At 42.7% G+C, this 14,239-nt stretch overlaps 1 protein-coding gene across 4 annotated transcripts in view; it reads right to left on the bottom strand.

Annotated features, from left to right (window-relative positions):
• Positions 1 to 9,133: 9,133 nt before the first annotated feature.
• Positions 9,134 to 14,239, bottom strand: part of LOC102014880 (apolipoprotein L2-like) — a 13,618-nt gene continuing 8,512 nt past the window's right edge. For all 4 annotated transcript variants that reach the window (XM_013511669.1, XM_005379145.2, XM_005379146.2 and 1 more), the window contains 2 exons: positions 13,484 to 13,610; positions 9,134 to 10,493 (listed from right to left, as the gene is read on the bottom strand). In XM_013511669.1, the coding sequence (XP_013367123.1) occupies positions 9,641 to 10,493; positions 13,484 to 13,610 (980 nt within the window). In that variant the 3' untranslated portion in view covers positions 9,134 to 9,640. The remainder of the gene's footprint in view (positions 10,494 to 13,483; positions 13,611 to 14,239) is intronic.

Below are 14,239 nucleotides of genomic sequence, written 5' to 3'. Positions count from 1 at the left end.
CAAAGCTGATCAACCAAGGACTCATTGACAGTTAGAAAAAATGTCTTTAAACAATAAAGTTTGAGATTGCTACATGTCGTATTGTTCATAATTTCAAGATATCATAGAATGAAGACTTACCTGTTTCCTATGACCTGTCTATTATTTTGCTCTCCATCTTTATTTTGGGTTTCTCATGTTAAGAGAAAGCACATGATATTTAATCTTGTGTGTCTGGTGTTGTCTTAGTTACTTTTCTCTCATTGCCGAGACAAAATACATGACACCCAAAATTAAGGGAGGAAAGGTATATATAGCTCTAACAGTTTGTAGAAGTTTCAGTCCCTAATCAGCTGATTCCGAGGCAGGGTGGCATGGCAGAGGGGCAATCATTCATGGCAGTGGAAGATACCAAAACCAACAAGAGCAAAAAGACAAGATCAAGCCTCTTTTCCTTCCCTTATATTGTATGCAGGCTACCAACCATAGGGTGGGAATAACACTCACATCCCCAATCCAAGCACTGGACAAGGAACTAATCACAAACTCTATATTCAGCTGCCTCCAAAGGGCCCGCTGCCCAAGACTGCATGAAGCTTTCAGGGGGACATCCAGATACAAACCATAACAGGTTTATTTCACTTACCATTAAGGTCTCAAGGGAAAAGAAATAACCTAAATATTGATTATATGCATCTATGTCTCAGATTTGGTGGGTAAGCTATAAGTAACTATCATAAACAAGCTGTGAAAGTATAATGAGATAATAGTTTATAAGTGCACATGATACAAATACATAAATATGTTGTTTAAAACTAAGTGAAAATACTAAAACATTTTCAAGTATAAATTCAAGTATTCTTTGCTTCTTAAAAATCTATCAGAATGTATTTGGGTCTATTAAATATGTTCCACAGATTGTTGCTTTATAAAAATACCTTGTGATGTACTATCCAGAAATATCTAAGAAAAGAGAAAGAAAAAAATGAAGTATCTAATCCTTCAATAAATTTAAGAGTTGCTATTCTAGAGGAATAATATTTTTGTATAAATGACTTTATTCAACTACACTGTCATTTAATATAAGTCAATAATTGGGAAAAATAACTTTTAAACAATAAATCTTAAGATGATAAAGGGTCGTATTATTTATCACTTCAAGTAACACAAAATGAATAATTAGGATAGAGGCAGCTCATTTTATTCTATAGTGGAAACTGAACCCAGGGCCTTTGCACTGAGCTACATCAACAGCCATTTATTTAACATTTTGAGACAATGTCTTACTACTTTGCCAGGATGGGATCAAACTTGAAATCCTGCTTGTGCCTCACAGACAGCTGGGAAGACTGCACCCCTTAATCTAGCTTCAGTTTTTACTTTTTATTTTAGGAGAAGTACTCACTCAGCTGCTCAGGCTGGGCGTGAAATGCAGCTCCTCCCATCTCCTCAGCCTCTTACAGTGTGAAAACAACAGCTGAGGACCACCATATCCAACTGGGACAACTCATTTAATGTTGAAGTAATAAAATATTTTAGGAAGACAGCTGTTGTTTTTCCGTAAAAGCCCATTAATAAACACCACTCCAAATGATTAACATCTTTGAAACACTTGTCTTTTTCATCAATCTCTTTACTGAATTCCATCAAAGCTCACTGGAGCACTGGAGCTCGTGGGGTACTGGGAATGTCGATAAACACAGGCCAAATACTGGAGAAGCCCACCAGATGAATTCTTGTATTGAGAGTATTTAGAAATGGGAGCTGGGCCGCCCCTTGATCCTGCACCACCTACACCCAGGTCCTTGGAACTTATCATCTTGGGAGAAAGGAAAATCCCCTAAGGCGAGAAATGGGGTTCCTCAGTAGCAGCAGGCTGCTGTGGTCAGTGCCTGGCCTGAAATCAACCCCCACTGCCTGCCTCTCCTAACTCTGTTCTCCCAAGGACAAGGAACCCAGAAGCTCACAGACACTAGCACTGAGAAAGTGAAAGCCAGACAATCATTCAGAGCACAGTGATGGGTTAGCAGCCAGTCCTTCCCAGTTCTTGGATCACCAGAACCAATATCATCAAAATGGCCATATTATCAAAACTGTTATGCAGATTTAATGCAACTCCAGTACAATGACATCAGCTTTCTCACCAAACTAGAAAAAAATTGTAAAATTTACATGGAAAAAGCAGAGGCTCAGAATAACCAAATCAGTCAAGAGCCATAGGTGTAAGGCAAGAGGCATTACAATCTCAGCCTTCAAGTGGTACTATAAAGTTACAATCAGCCTAGTATTGGCATTAGAAAAGACGTGGTAACCAATAGAATATAATAAAGGATGTGAAAACAACACCAGGAACCTTCAGCCAGCTGATTTTTAATACAGGTGCCAATAACATGTGCTGGAAAAGAGATAGCCTCCTCAAGAAATGCTGTGGGGGAAACTCGGTATCCAGTTACAGAAGAAGGAATATTGATTCATATCTCCCACCCTGCACAGAGATGTACAGCCAGAAACATTGAATTTGCTGGAACTAAAAACAGGTAACTCTTAAAGGCACAGGCAAGAACTTCCTGAAGAGAACCTCAGTTGTACAAGAAATAATACTAACAATCAACAAATTGTATTATGTCACATTAGAAACCTCTGCAGGGCAACAGAAACAACCAAGAGAGTGGAGACAACCTAGAGAATGGAGAAATGTTTACCAAATACTCATCAGACAGAAAACAAATATTTAGAACATATGAATAATTCAAAAATTAGATCTCCCCAAATAAAGGGCCCACCCACAAATGGACCATTGAAATGAAGAGAACTTTTCAGAAGAAGCAGTGCAAAAGGCACAAAAAGAAATCAAAACATGTTGGGCATATTTTGCAGTCAGGAAGGAAAGGCAGATCAAAGGAACTCTGATGCTGCATTACTCTAGGAAGAAGAGCAATTGAAAGACTCAAATGAAAACAACAAAGGCTAGAGAGGTTAGGGGAAAAACCTCATCTAAATTGTTGGTACAACCACTCTGGAAATGAGTATGAAGAGTCTTCAAAACTGAAAACTAAAAATTCCATTAGACCCAGATATTCCTCCTCTGGGTGTCTTTCCAAAAGAGCTACAGTCATATTACAGCAATATGCATACAACCATCTTTATAGCAGCACAAACCAAAATAGATAGTCACGCAAAAAGCCTATGTGCCCGTGGATAGATGAATGGATTAAGAAAACATGGTGCATATATACACAAGAGAGTGTTTAACTATAGATGAGGATAAATTTGGGTCTTTTGTTTAAAGAAATGGATGGTTCTTGAGAACCTGATGCTACAAGGAATAAATTAAATACACAAGGTTAAATATAACATGATTTCTCCAATATGAGAGACAAAATATAAATAAAGAGAAAAATAAAGGAAAGAGATTAGACGGAGATCTGAGAAAGCAGGGAAAAGAGAAGAGGAATGGGGAGTAAACTGACCAAGATGTGATATGTATCTCTCCCAGTTCTCCAAGATGAATATAATTATATATCACAAATATATGCTAATGAAAGACTTTATCTATAAAGTGATATAATGCTGATAGTCTATTTAATGGACGCTAAAAATGTTTCCTTGCTTTTCTGCACTAGGTGAACACATATTATTTGCCTATCCACTCTTTACATACATTAAGTGCTTAAAAATGCTGTTTGTGCATTGTTGTCTTTTTGGAAGAAGACGTTGGAAGATTAAGGATCAGAAATTTGGGGCTTTGCACACCCCTAGTATGGTATGTTCTGTGAGGTCTTTTTCTTGAAAATGGACGATGTTTATATATTCAGGACATTCATAGATTGTTTGAAATGTAATTGTATCAGTATCAGTTGCTCCACAAATATTTGGAAATCAACAAATAAGATGAAACACTAATTATAGGAATAGGCTGAATTCTAAAAGTTGACATTTGGGGTTTTTAAAAACATATTGGCAGAATTCTTAAGCTCAAGAAATTAAAGTTTTGTTGGGGTCTATTTCCTTATACAGAGCTTATAATAAAACAAAAGAAAATTTTTTCTTTTATATTTTTAGAGGACTTTTAAAAAATACACTCATAACTTGGTACTCAGCATGTGAAACTCATTAGTTTAGGTACTCTACATATTGTGAGTTGAAAACATTGAGCTTTTCTTTCTTTCTTTGGTATACAAACCACAACTAACTTAACAGTGTCAACGGCCTCTGGATTTACTAGTCTTTCTATTCACATGTGTTGCTTTGTACTTGGTGGTTTTGGTACGTGGGCCTCCTAGAATGTGTTAGTGATGAATACCAAGGTACAGCTGTACAGGAAACAGAGGTGGAATTTCTTCTGTCTGTGATAACATCATTTTGTAATAGTCTAAGAGTTATGTATTCATTTTCAATGCACATATCTTTCAAATAAATCATTTAAATGTATTCTAGGTAAAGACAATTTATAGTTTGAAAATGTTTTTAGGCAAAAAATGTTTTTAGGTTAAAAAAAATCTGCTGTATAAACTGTATTTTCTTTTTTCTTAGTAATCTGTTTTACATTTTTCCTGATAATCTTTTAGATGTTATCTCTCAAAATTCTGTTTTGAAGCACTATCTGCTAAGGAATAGATGAGAGTAAGCTTGACCAGATGCTCTAGGTAAACACAGCTTAGTGACCGTTCTAAGCTTCTTTTGTTGCTCAACTTTGGCAGAATAGAATTCTGAACACTGACTCCAGTTTCTATGATTTCCCCTGCTGAAGGGAAACCTGACAGATCACTGAGAGAAGGGTCCCCCAAACCCAGGGACATCACTGTGGAGGGTTAATCAGCTGTACCTTCAGAGGAGGAAAAGCTCATTCAGTGAAAAGGGGGGATATTGTCAGGATCACACAGGAGTCACTGGTGTTAATTCTACCAAAAAAGTAAGCAGGCCACACAGGTTATATGGAGAGAAATAATAGGCCTGAATGCCTAAAGGCTAATGCCTTCGCAGCAATGGAGCTGTGCATCTCTGTGGGCTTTAACCTGCTCTGATATTCACCTTCACAACCTGGAATGGTGTTTTTTTAGGCTCAAATGCCTGAATCCTTTCATAGGTGCTTCAGCTGCCTTAACCTAGTCTGTGCACCAAACCAACTGTAAACAGCCTTCTACTCAGCACTGTGCCCCAAATCCCAAAATATTGAGAAATGGAGAAGTTGAGCAGGGAATTGAAAGTGAGAAGTTCAAATGATATTGAGAAATGGACCAGTGATATAGCTCAGTGGCAGAAGTGCCTGCCTGACAAGCTCAAGGTCCTGAGTTCAATTCCTGGCACCAAAAAACAAAATAAAACAAAAACAAAAACAAAAAACATAACAAAACCCAAGATATTGAGAAATGGAGCAGTTGAGGGAGGAATTGAAAGTGAGAAGTTCAAATGATATTCAAATCTAAGAAATGAACCTTAGATTCTTGCCTGGCTTTCGTAAGCTGGGAGTGACAAATGCCACCCACATGTCTTGTGACAAAATAGTTTCAACAGAACCGTTCTTTTAACATTTTTCTGGGCTTGCTATTGGGCCAAAGTCTGGCGAAATCTACTTGTGCACATTTGCTGGACTTGTTCTCCCTCTCTTGTGTTACAGGGCTTCTGAGTGTTCCAAGGGGAAAGGCTGCCCTCTGAATTTGGACAAAATGTAAATAAATTCATTGTTCAATTTTTAAGAGTTTCCTCATACTCTTCCTAGTGAAGGAAGAAATAATAATGCCTGAACCATCCAGATTCAGTTCATGAACTGAGGTGCCACTGTATGTGAATGTCATATAAATTTTTTGCAAAAGCAACACACACCCTTGAACCATCCAGATAGTTGGGGCCCAGACTCAAGCCTCCAGTCAGATCCCCAGTAACACAGTTACCAAGGGACAGATACAAACTCTCTGCCTTCAGTTTACATCCCCATAGTTCAGGTGGGGCCCTGGCTAACCTTTTCCCGGTTCTGCAGTGTGAGGAGAACGGGTGTTCTGGCAGCTGCACATTGTTCACAGGCCGGGGTGGGGTTACATACTGTAGTGAGGTAGGTCAGTGGAGAACCCTGGGCTTATCAAACTCACTGGGCCTACAATTCCATCAAAATATTTAAATCAAAATCAACACCAACACCAGCTTCTTGGAGGACCTTGATATCATGCCATCACCAAGGCTTAAAGGATAACAGAATTGCGTGGCAGAACAATTCACCTCTCCCCTTTGTTCAGTACCCCAGGAATGTGTCAGAAATCAAAAGTGGGCACTTATTAGCCCACTCAGGCTGAGCACACTGCTTTCCTGCCCACTAGACTGTCTCTGCTCCTGAAGAGACATTTAGTAACTTCTTCCTTCCCCAGAAGCCTAGTGTTTGCCAAATGGGCCCTGTAACTGCCTGGACTGGATAGATGCTATGTTCATTCAGTTCATATGCAGTGTCACTCAACAAGACTAAACACTTCTCACCTAATGGCACACAGCCCCAGTGATGAATGCCTTAGATATCACTGATGTAATCTGCATGGACTCAGCATCAGGTCAGCAGGGAGAAAAATCCTTAAGAGTTTACTGCTGCTTTATAAATCTCCTGTGTTTAAATCTATGTCTATTATTGATGGCATTGTTTCTTATAGCTGGTGTTCATGGATCTGGACACTAGAAGGTTAAGTTGCTTTTTCATATTAGTGACTAATTATCATCTGCAAGTCAGTGTTGTCTGTTGTGATTTCACCTTTTACATTTCCAGTTTCATTGAAGTGATTCATTTTTGCCACTTTTAGTAAGTTTTCCAAGGGATTTGTATATTTTCTTAATTCTTTGTATTTTTGGTCTCCATTTCATTAATCTCTGCTCCAGTCTTTATGACTTCTTTCCTGTGCTATATTTGATGTTGGATCGTTCTTATTTTCCAGAATCTTGAGGGACATGAATATATTATCTATTTGAGCTTAACTTACTTCTTTAACATGAGTATTCCCAGCAACAAACCTCCCTCTTAGGACCATTTTCATGGGGTCGTTAGGTTCTGGTATGTTGTTCAGGCATTATTATTTCATTCAAGGAACTGCTTATTTCTTCCTCAGTATTTTTCTATGACCCACAGAGAATTCATAACAGTGTTATTTAATGCCCATGTGTTTGTAAAATTTCCATGGTTTGTTTTGCATTTGATTCCTAGCTCTACTGTCAGTGTGCTATGATCTGATAGTATACATGGGTTTGAAGCATGAGGCTAAGGCATGGCAAAGTAGCTAGGGATAGTCGGCACAACCCGGCAAGAAAAGACTTATTAACCTCAGGCACAGAGCAAAGCTCCCTGGACTGACATGAGATCAAGTCAAGCCCTACACCAGTACAAATCTTCTGACACAAGAATGAACAAAACTTGGTATCTCATACCCATCTTCTTGCGTCAGATCCAGTGGAACCATCCAGACCAACTATCAAAATAACATAAAAAGTTGGCAGCAATTGACTTTGTAGACATTGATTTCTAATTCTCATAGTGGTCTGTTCAGCTTGTAGGCCACATGTTCTCTATTTCTCTCAAAGCACCCTTCACTCCTTGAGCACTTCTTTCAGGAATTTCTTTCCCCTTGTTCTTATTTGTGCCCTATATAGATAACAATCTGTCACATTCACCAATCGCTCTGTCCAATTCATTGAACAGGACAATGAGAACCTAGAAAGTACTGCTAGTCCCTATTACACCCAATAATATTTTTGGCAAAGCCTAACAGGAGGGCCAGGAGGTGAGGCCTTTGGGCAAAAGTACATCTCTGTCTCTGTGTCTGTCTCTCTGGTCTGTCTCTGTCTTTCTCTGTGTCTCTCTGTTTCTCTCTTGTGCCTCTTTCTCTGAACCAACGGACTCAGGTTTAGAAGGACAAATTCAAGGACTAGTTTAGTTTTCTTTCTGGTTTTCCCTGGGAAGGCCCCAATCCTCTCTTCAGGCTTTTCTTATCTCTTCTCTTCCAAGACAGTCAGGAAGAAGCAGGTAGCTAGAGGATGGTAAAAAAGAACTAGTGGAAGATGGGACGTCCTGGTCCTGCCAGTCACCATCAGAGGAGAGACTCTGGAGTGCACAGTAGAAAACCTGCTCACCTTCAGTATCAAGGCATGCAGCTCGCACTCACTTTCAACCTCAATACCACAGGACTGAGCCATGTAAGGGGGCTCCTTCAAGTCCTGCCACAGTACACTTGTGGCAGCAGCTGGAGAGAAGAGTGAGTGAACAGGAATGCTCACTGAGACCCTGGGAGAAGATTCCTAAGAAAAGGAGATCGGGCAAGGGGTTCACAGGTGAGGCAGTCAGTCAGGACAGCAAAGGCTCAACGTATCACTATGGGGACCATCCTGACCCAACCACAGGGATCTTGAAATATGATCAATATGATCCCTCCAGAGTAACACTTACCTCTTTTCCCTCTACAGTTTTCCACATACCACAGTTATACACAACCATTAAAGTGGTATCTGGGACTCCACTCTTAGATCATAGTGATATCAATGCCAGAATGTACCTTCTCACGTCTTTGTTGTTTTGTTGAGGTAAAACAAGGTGCAGTCAGCCTCGTGTAAAGTTACTTCTGTCCTGACAGTGTGTCAGCACCTCCCTCTGACCCAAGTAGTGGAATGCACTGGGCTTGCTGCTGCCCTTGACCAGGACTTTGTCTCTACATTCCCAATAAAGACTAGATTATCATCCTGGATCTTTTTTCTTTGGCTTCATGGCAATTCATGTCCATGGAAATTGGTTAATTTAAATCCATTTTTTTCCAAAACAATAAGAAATATTTTTTAAACCAAAATCTGTAGAATATAATACAGGAAGGAGAAACAGATCTGAGATACCTCTTGTCCAGAATTCCTTCCCCAAAAGATGAGGACAGTGACATTCATAAGGCACGTTCTGTTCCGGTCGCACGGACTTTTCTCCACACACCACCAGTGTCCTTAATGAGTTACTCAACTCTGCTGAGCTGGCCATGTATGAAGAGCCCCACCAGCTCTATTGTCATCTCTCCCCACTGCCCACCACCATCAACAGCACCACAATCACCACTATCACCCCCAACATCATCACCAATATCATCACTATCACCATCATCATCATCACCACCATCATCATCATCATCAATGTTACGATTGAACTCACTGCCTGACAGAGATAAGCATTTATTGACACTGGAAAGAAAGAGATACAGGCCAGGAAGGGTAGACTGTGCTGTTGCTGGGTGTCAGATTGTGCAAAAGGTAGGAAGTACAGTCCTGTTTCTTCTCCAGTACCCAAACACTTTTAACTGTGCCACTCCCAATTTCCACTCTTCTGTTTGCCCGAATGTCCCACAGCTTCTTCCTGCAGATGTGTCTACCCAGGTCACCAGTGATTTCTTATGATGAAAGAATCTCTTTCCTCCTATTTCCCACTCTCTTTAGACACAGCTTCCCTGTATGTCAGACCTCAGGGCTCTGTCTTCACTTTAATCCACTTTATCTACACAAATCCCTCCCTGCTTGGGCTCAGCCACAGAAATGCAGTTTCTTTACACACAGTTGCATAGACTTGATCTCATCCTCTTTTCCCCTCTGCAGCACTTCCTGCCTTTGTGCATGTGCTTGAAATGCACCTGGGCCCTGAGCTCTGCACTGCTTCAGGCGTCCGTCACTTAGTCAGGTCCAACTGCAAACGCTCATGGATCTGGATGAGCTCCTCCAGCTTCCTCTCCAGATCCTGAGCCTGCTGCCTCAGCTCCGCAGCTGATTCTGTCTTTGCCCCCTCCTGCAAATGCACTGAGTCTTGCACAAGGCTGTACACATCCATCAGAAGGAAGACACCTGCAGTTGCTGCGCCCATGATCCGGGCACCTTTTGACATTGCCAGAACAGTGCCTCCAAGGGTTCTCTGCACCTGCTTACCACTTCGGGCTGAGATTTTCCCAGTTCTCATGAGGCGGTTGGCACTGGCTAGTAACCGAGGGTTGGATTTTGCCACCTTAATGGCACGGATGTTTTTCTCAATGCCTTGGAAGGCTTCCCCACACTTCCTGGCTGCAGAAAAAACTTTGGGTGTGGCATCCTCCACAACCTGTAGAATTTCCTTCTCTGTGTTCATGCTGGTTGACAGCAGGCGTCTGGCTTCAGCTTGTGCTGACAACTTGTTTGAGTGGTCTACGATGCTCGCAGAAACACCAGTCACAGCAGCAGCTGCTCCCAGCCCCATTCCAGTGACTGACAGCATCAGACTGCCACCTGCTGTCACAGGTGCCAGAGCCAGGCCAAGGATGGTGAGGATGCCAGAGACAGCACCACTGGAGCCGGCCACCACGTTGGTGATGGTGCAGTCCTTGTGCACCTTGTCAACCTTCTCTGCAAGGGCATAAAGCTTCGCTATGCTCTCCTCCAGCTCCCTTTTCACATGAGGAAATGCACTGAAGAAGCTCTCCCTCGCCTGAAGGTCTTCATCACTGTCTGCTTCAGGCTCAATCAGAGCCTCACGCACAGCATCTGCCTCCTCCCTGGAGCAGAAAATGTCAAGGGGTTAAGAAAGGCAGTTTGTCTATTTGGAAAATGGGCTCTGTAAGGTTTGCCCTACACACATAACAGGATCATTATAATCAACTGAAAAAGAATTACACAGATGCACAGAATCTTTCTTTCAGATAGAAACATGTTTTGGATATCATTATTTCATAAAGGGGTCCATGTCGGTGCATCATTTTCAGATGCTTTTTAATGGTGGGTATTTGATAAAGCACCATCTCACGGAAGGTCAATGCAGTGATAAGCAATGTATTTGTGCAGCAGGAACTCTGCAGATGAACACAGAGAATTGGAACAATAGGTGGGAGAGGTTTAGTTCAGAGAGTATTAATATATAGTGAGGAGTAAACCTTTATCAAATGGAAGCCTACACTTTGCTTTCAGCTACTAGCTTGTAATCTGTGGGCCCGTAGAATTCCTGACTGCTAGGAGTGTCTGTATTTGCCTGGGGACAACAGTGGCTGAGCATTCCTACTCCAAAAACAAATCTGAAAAACACCTAAATCTGAAACCTTTTGAGCACTGACATGGACATGATGCCACAAGTAGAAAGTTCTATGCCTGACCCACAGGATGGGCCACAGTCAAAGCACAATCATGATGAAAAATTGCATGAAATTACATCCATGCTATGCATACAAGGAGTAGAGAACCATAAATGAATTTCATGTTTTGTTTGGAGTCATATTTCTAAGCTATCTCTTAATGTATCAACAAATGTTTCAAAATCAGAAAACAGCTATCATGTAAAACACTCAGGAATCCCAGGGATTTCCTATAATGGATATTCATCCTTACTATGTGATCGATGACAGGGATCATTTCTGACTTCAGAGAAACTGCAGACTAAAACGACTGACCTCCAGAAGCAGATGGAACCTCCAGGTCAGCCCTGATGTCTGGAGAACATGGCATGACCAGAATTTATTTAGAACCCTCTGACCCTCTTTTCCAGTAGGCTTTGACCTTGGCTTTCCAGTGCATCCAGCGCCTGCTCAGCCACGTGTTAGGGTGATGTTCCCTTCACAGGCTGAGCCTTGCAGCCTGGCATCCCCTTGTGAATTGTCGTGCATCACATGCGGGAGCACTCTGTGTCCTGTGGAAAATGCAAGCTTTGTACTTGCTATCTGCCAGATTCTGGCCTCTAGTGCCCTCTCTATGACTGTGGCAGCAGGTTATACCCTGGGCCTGTCCTCATGATACACTGTAAGTGTGTGGTAAACATTTGCAGTGATTCTCTGAGTCCCTCTACTGAACTGTCACATCTGCATGGGGTTCTGGGGAGTTCTCAGATTTTCAGTGGTGTCCAAAATAAGGGTAGTCTGGGAGACTGTGCCTTTGGACTTTGCAATCTGGTTCACTCTGAGTAACAAGATGTAAAAAGTAAATCCTTTGAGGCAAAAGAGATCGAACAGTTCAGTTGGCCCCCCACCCACTCTATTCCAATGTCTGGTGCCCTTTGCACTTTGAGCTGAAGGTAGATGGATCCAGCTGCTGCCAGAAGTTATGGGGAAGAAAGAGACCTGGCTATTTTCCCTGGTTGCATCCTATCTACCTAGCCTGCAGCTCATGTACACACCCGATCCCATGACCAGGACCTTTCTGTTGATGTCATGACCCGAAATGAGACCTTAGCCAGGGACACTTCTCATGAGTTTGTGCAAAGGCTGTGTGCAATGAACTGGGGGACCTTGAGACCCATCTCTGCATCTAGAGCCTGAGAACCCTGAAACTGAACATTGTAATAGAGAATGTCCTCTCTGCATTGGGGACTCTCAGTGTCCTCAGACTCGCAAACTACACAGCCAGCTGTTAACCATTCTACCTGAGGACTTTGTCACTAAGCCACCATTTCCTGATGATCAGGGCTACTTTGTGTGAGTAGAGAAGGGTCCCAAATGAGAGGCGAGAACTCACTGGTGACCAGCAGCACTTGAAGGAGACAATCACCCACCAGCACAGCCCTCTGAGCTCTCTGGGATGGGTCACAACAAGGGCAGGAAACAAGCCCTCACCGACCACGTCCTCTGCTGGGCCAGGACTCCCCAAGGTTTGAGCCTCCAGCACCCACTTTCTCTCACTCTGTCCAGCCCTGCAGCCCCAGGCTTCTTATTACTGCTCCATTCCAGGCCTCATCTGCTCCATCCCCACCCCTGGCTCTGACCCTGTCGCAAGTTTCTGTGGGCCTCTGGGAAGCTGTCTTCCCCCTCTGATTCCAAGCTCACTACAGTCTTATCAGATTGAATTGCTGCTTCAACTGTACACATCATAATCCTGGTCTCCCAGGCATTAGCCTGCAGCCTTGTAGGTGACAGTAAGCCAGGGTCCACCTGGCTCTATCCTACCCCACAGTGGGCTCTGCATCCTGGCCCAGATGCTGGTACACACCAGCACTCCCAGCACTCAAGAGGCTGATGCAGGAGAATGGAAAGTTTGATGTCAGCCTGGTCAACATAGGAATTCAAGGGCAGCCTCAATTACACAGAACACACCAAGTGACATTTGCATAAATACTACAAAAATAAGTGTCCTATTGTATTTGTGCAGTTCCTCAGTTACTAAGATAAATGATCTGAGCCAGAACCCCAGAAACACACTGATGAGGTGTGCATTTAAATGACTTTCTCAAGCAAGTCCTTTCACACATTATCCTACTTTTCTTATAAGGAGACTCGATGAATGGAGAAACTGAGGCAGCACGTAGTGAGGGGACCAGTAAAGGCCACCTAAATCGCAGGTCACAGCAAGGAGCTGCCTGCTGTGGGTGTCCCTGAAGGTGTCCCTTCACCCTGAAACCACTCACTTCCAGGGAATGACATGGAGATCATGTCCCTCAGGGACTGTAGGGAAAGGGGCACCCTGAACCCAACCACAGGACCATCCTGGAGGAGGTGTATCTGCCCCTGACAGCCCCAGTCCAGTGGGGATCTGGGCAGCATTGCTGGAGAGCCCCAAAACAGGTGACCTGGTCAAATCGGTCGTCTCCACCAGTATCTCCCAGGCGACATCGTCAGTCAGCAGTTGCTGCACATCCTCACTGCTCAGTGTGTGCAGGATATACTCAATGACGACCTCTAGAAAACTGTCACTGTCTGGTGGAGGAAGAAAGGAATAGGGTCAATGACAATGGATGAGAGTGTAAATGGCTTAGAGTACAGGTGGGTCGTATTCATCCTAGGAGCTGCTGTCATATCACACCTTAAATGGAGAAACTAGTGTTAAGGACCAAAATGTGTGCCCCAAACTCATATGTTCAACCCTCAACCCCAGTGGCTGACTTTGGTGATAGGGACTTTAAGGAGGTGCGATAACTTAGATCAAATGAGATATTAAAGTTAGGGTCCTAATCTGTAGGAATGGTGTCCTTATATGAACAGATCTCTCTCTTTGTCTCTTTCTTCTCCTTCTCCTTCTCCTTCTCCTCCTCCTCCTCTTCCTCCTTCTCCTCCTCCTCTTCCTCTTCTCCTCCTCTTCCTTCTTCTCCTCCTCCTCCTTCTTCTCCTCCTCCTCATCCTCCTTGTCCTCCTCGTCCTCCTCGTCCTCGTCCTCGTCCTCGTCCTCGTCCTCCTCCTCCTCCTCCTCCTCCTCCTCCTCCTCCTTCTTCTTCTTCTTCTTCTTCTCTTCTTCATCTTCTTTCTTCTTCTTCTTCTTCTTCTTCTTCTTCTTCTTCTTCTTCTTCTTCTTCTTCTTCTTCTTCTTCTTCTTCTTCTTTCTTCTTCTT

Source organism: Chinchilla lanigera, unplaced genomic scaffold (genome assembly GCF_000276665.1).
Source record: "Chinchilla lanigera isolate Chin_1 unplaced genomic scaffold, ChiLan1.0 scaffold00012, whole genome shotgun sequence".
In the NCBI taxonomy this organism is placed as follows: domain Eukaryota; kingdom Metazoa; phylum Chordata; class Mammalia; order Rodentia; family Chinchillidae; genus Chinchilla; species Chinchilla lanigera.
This window is presented reverse-complemented; position numbering and strand designations above follow the sequence as displayed.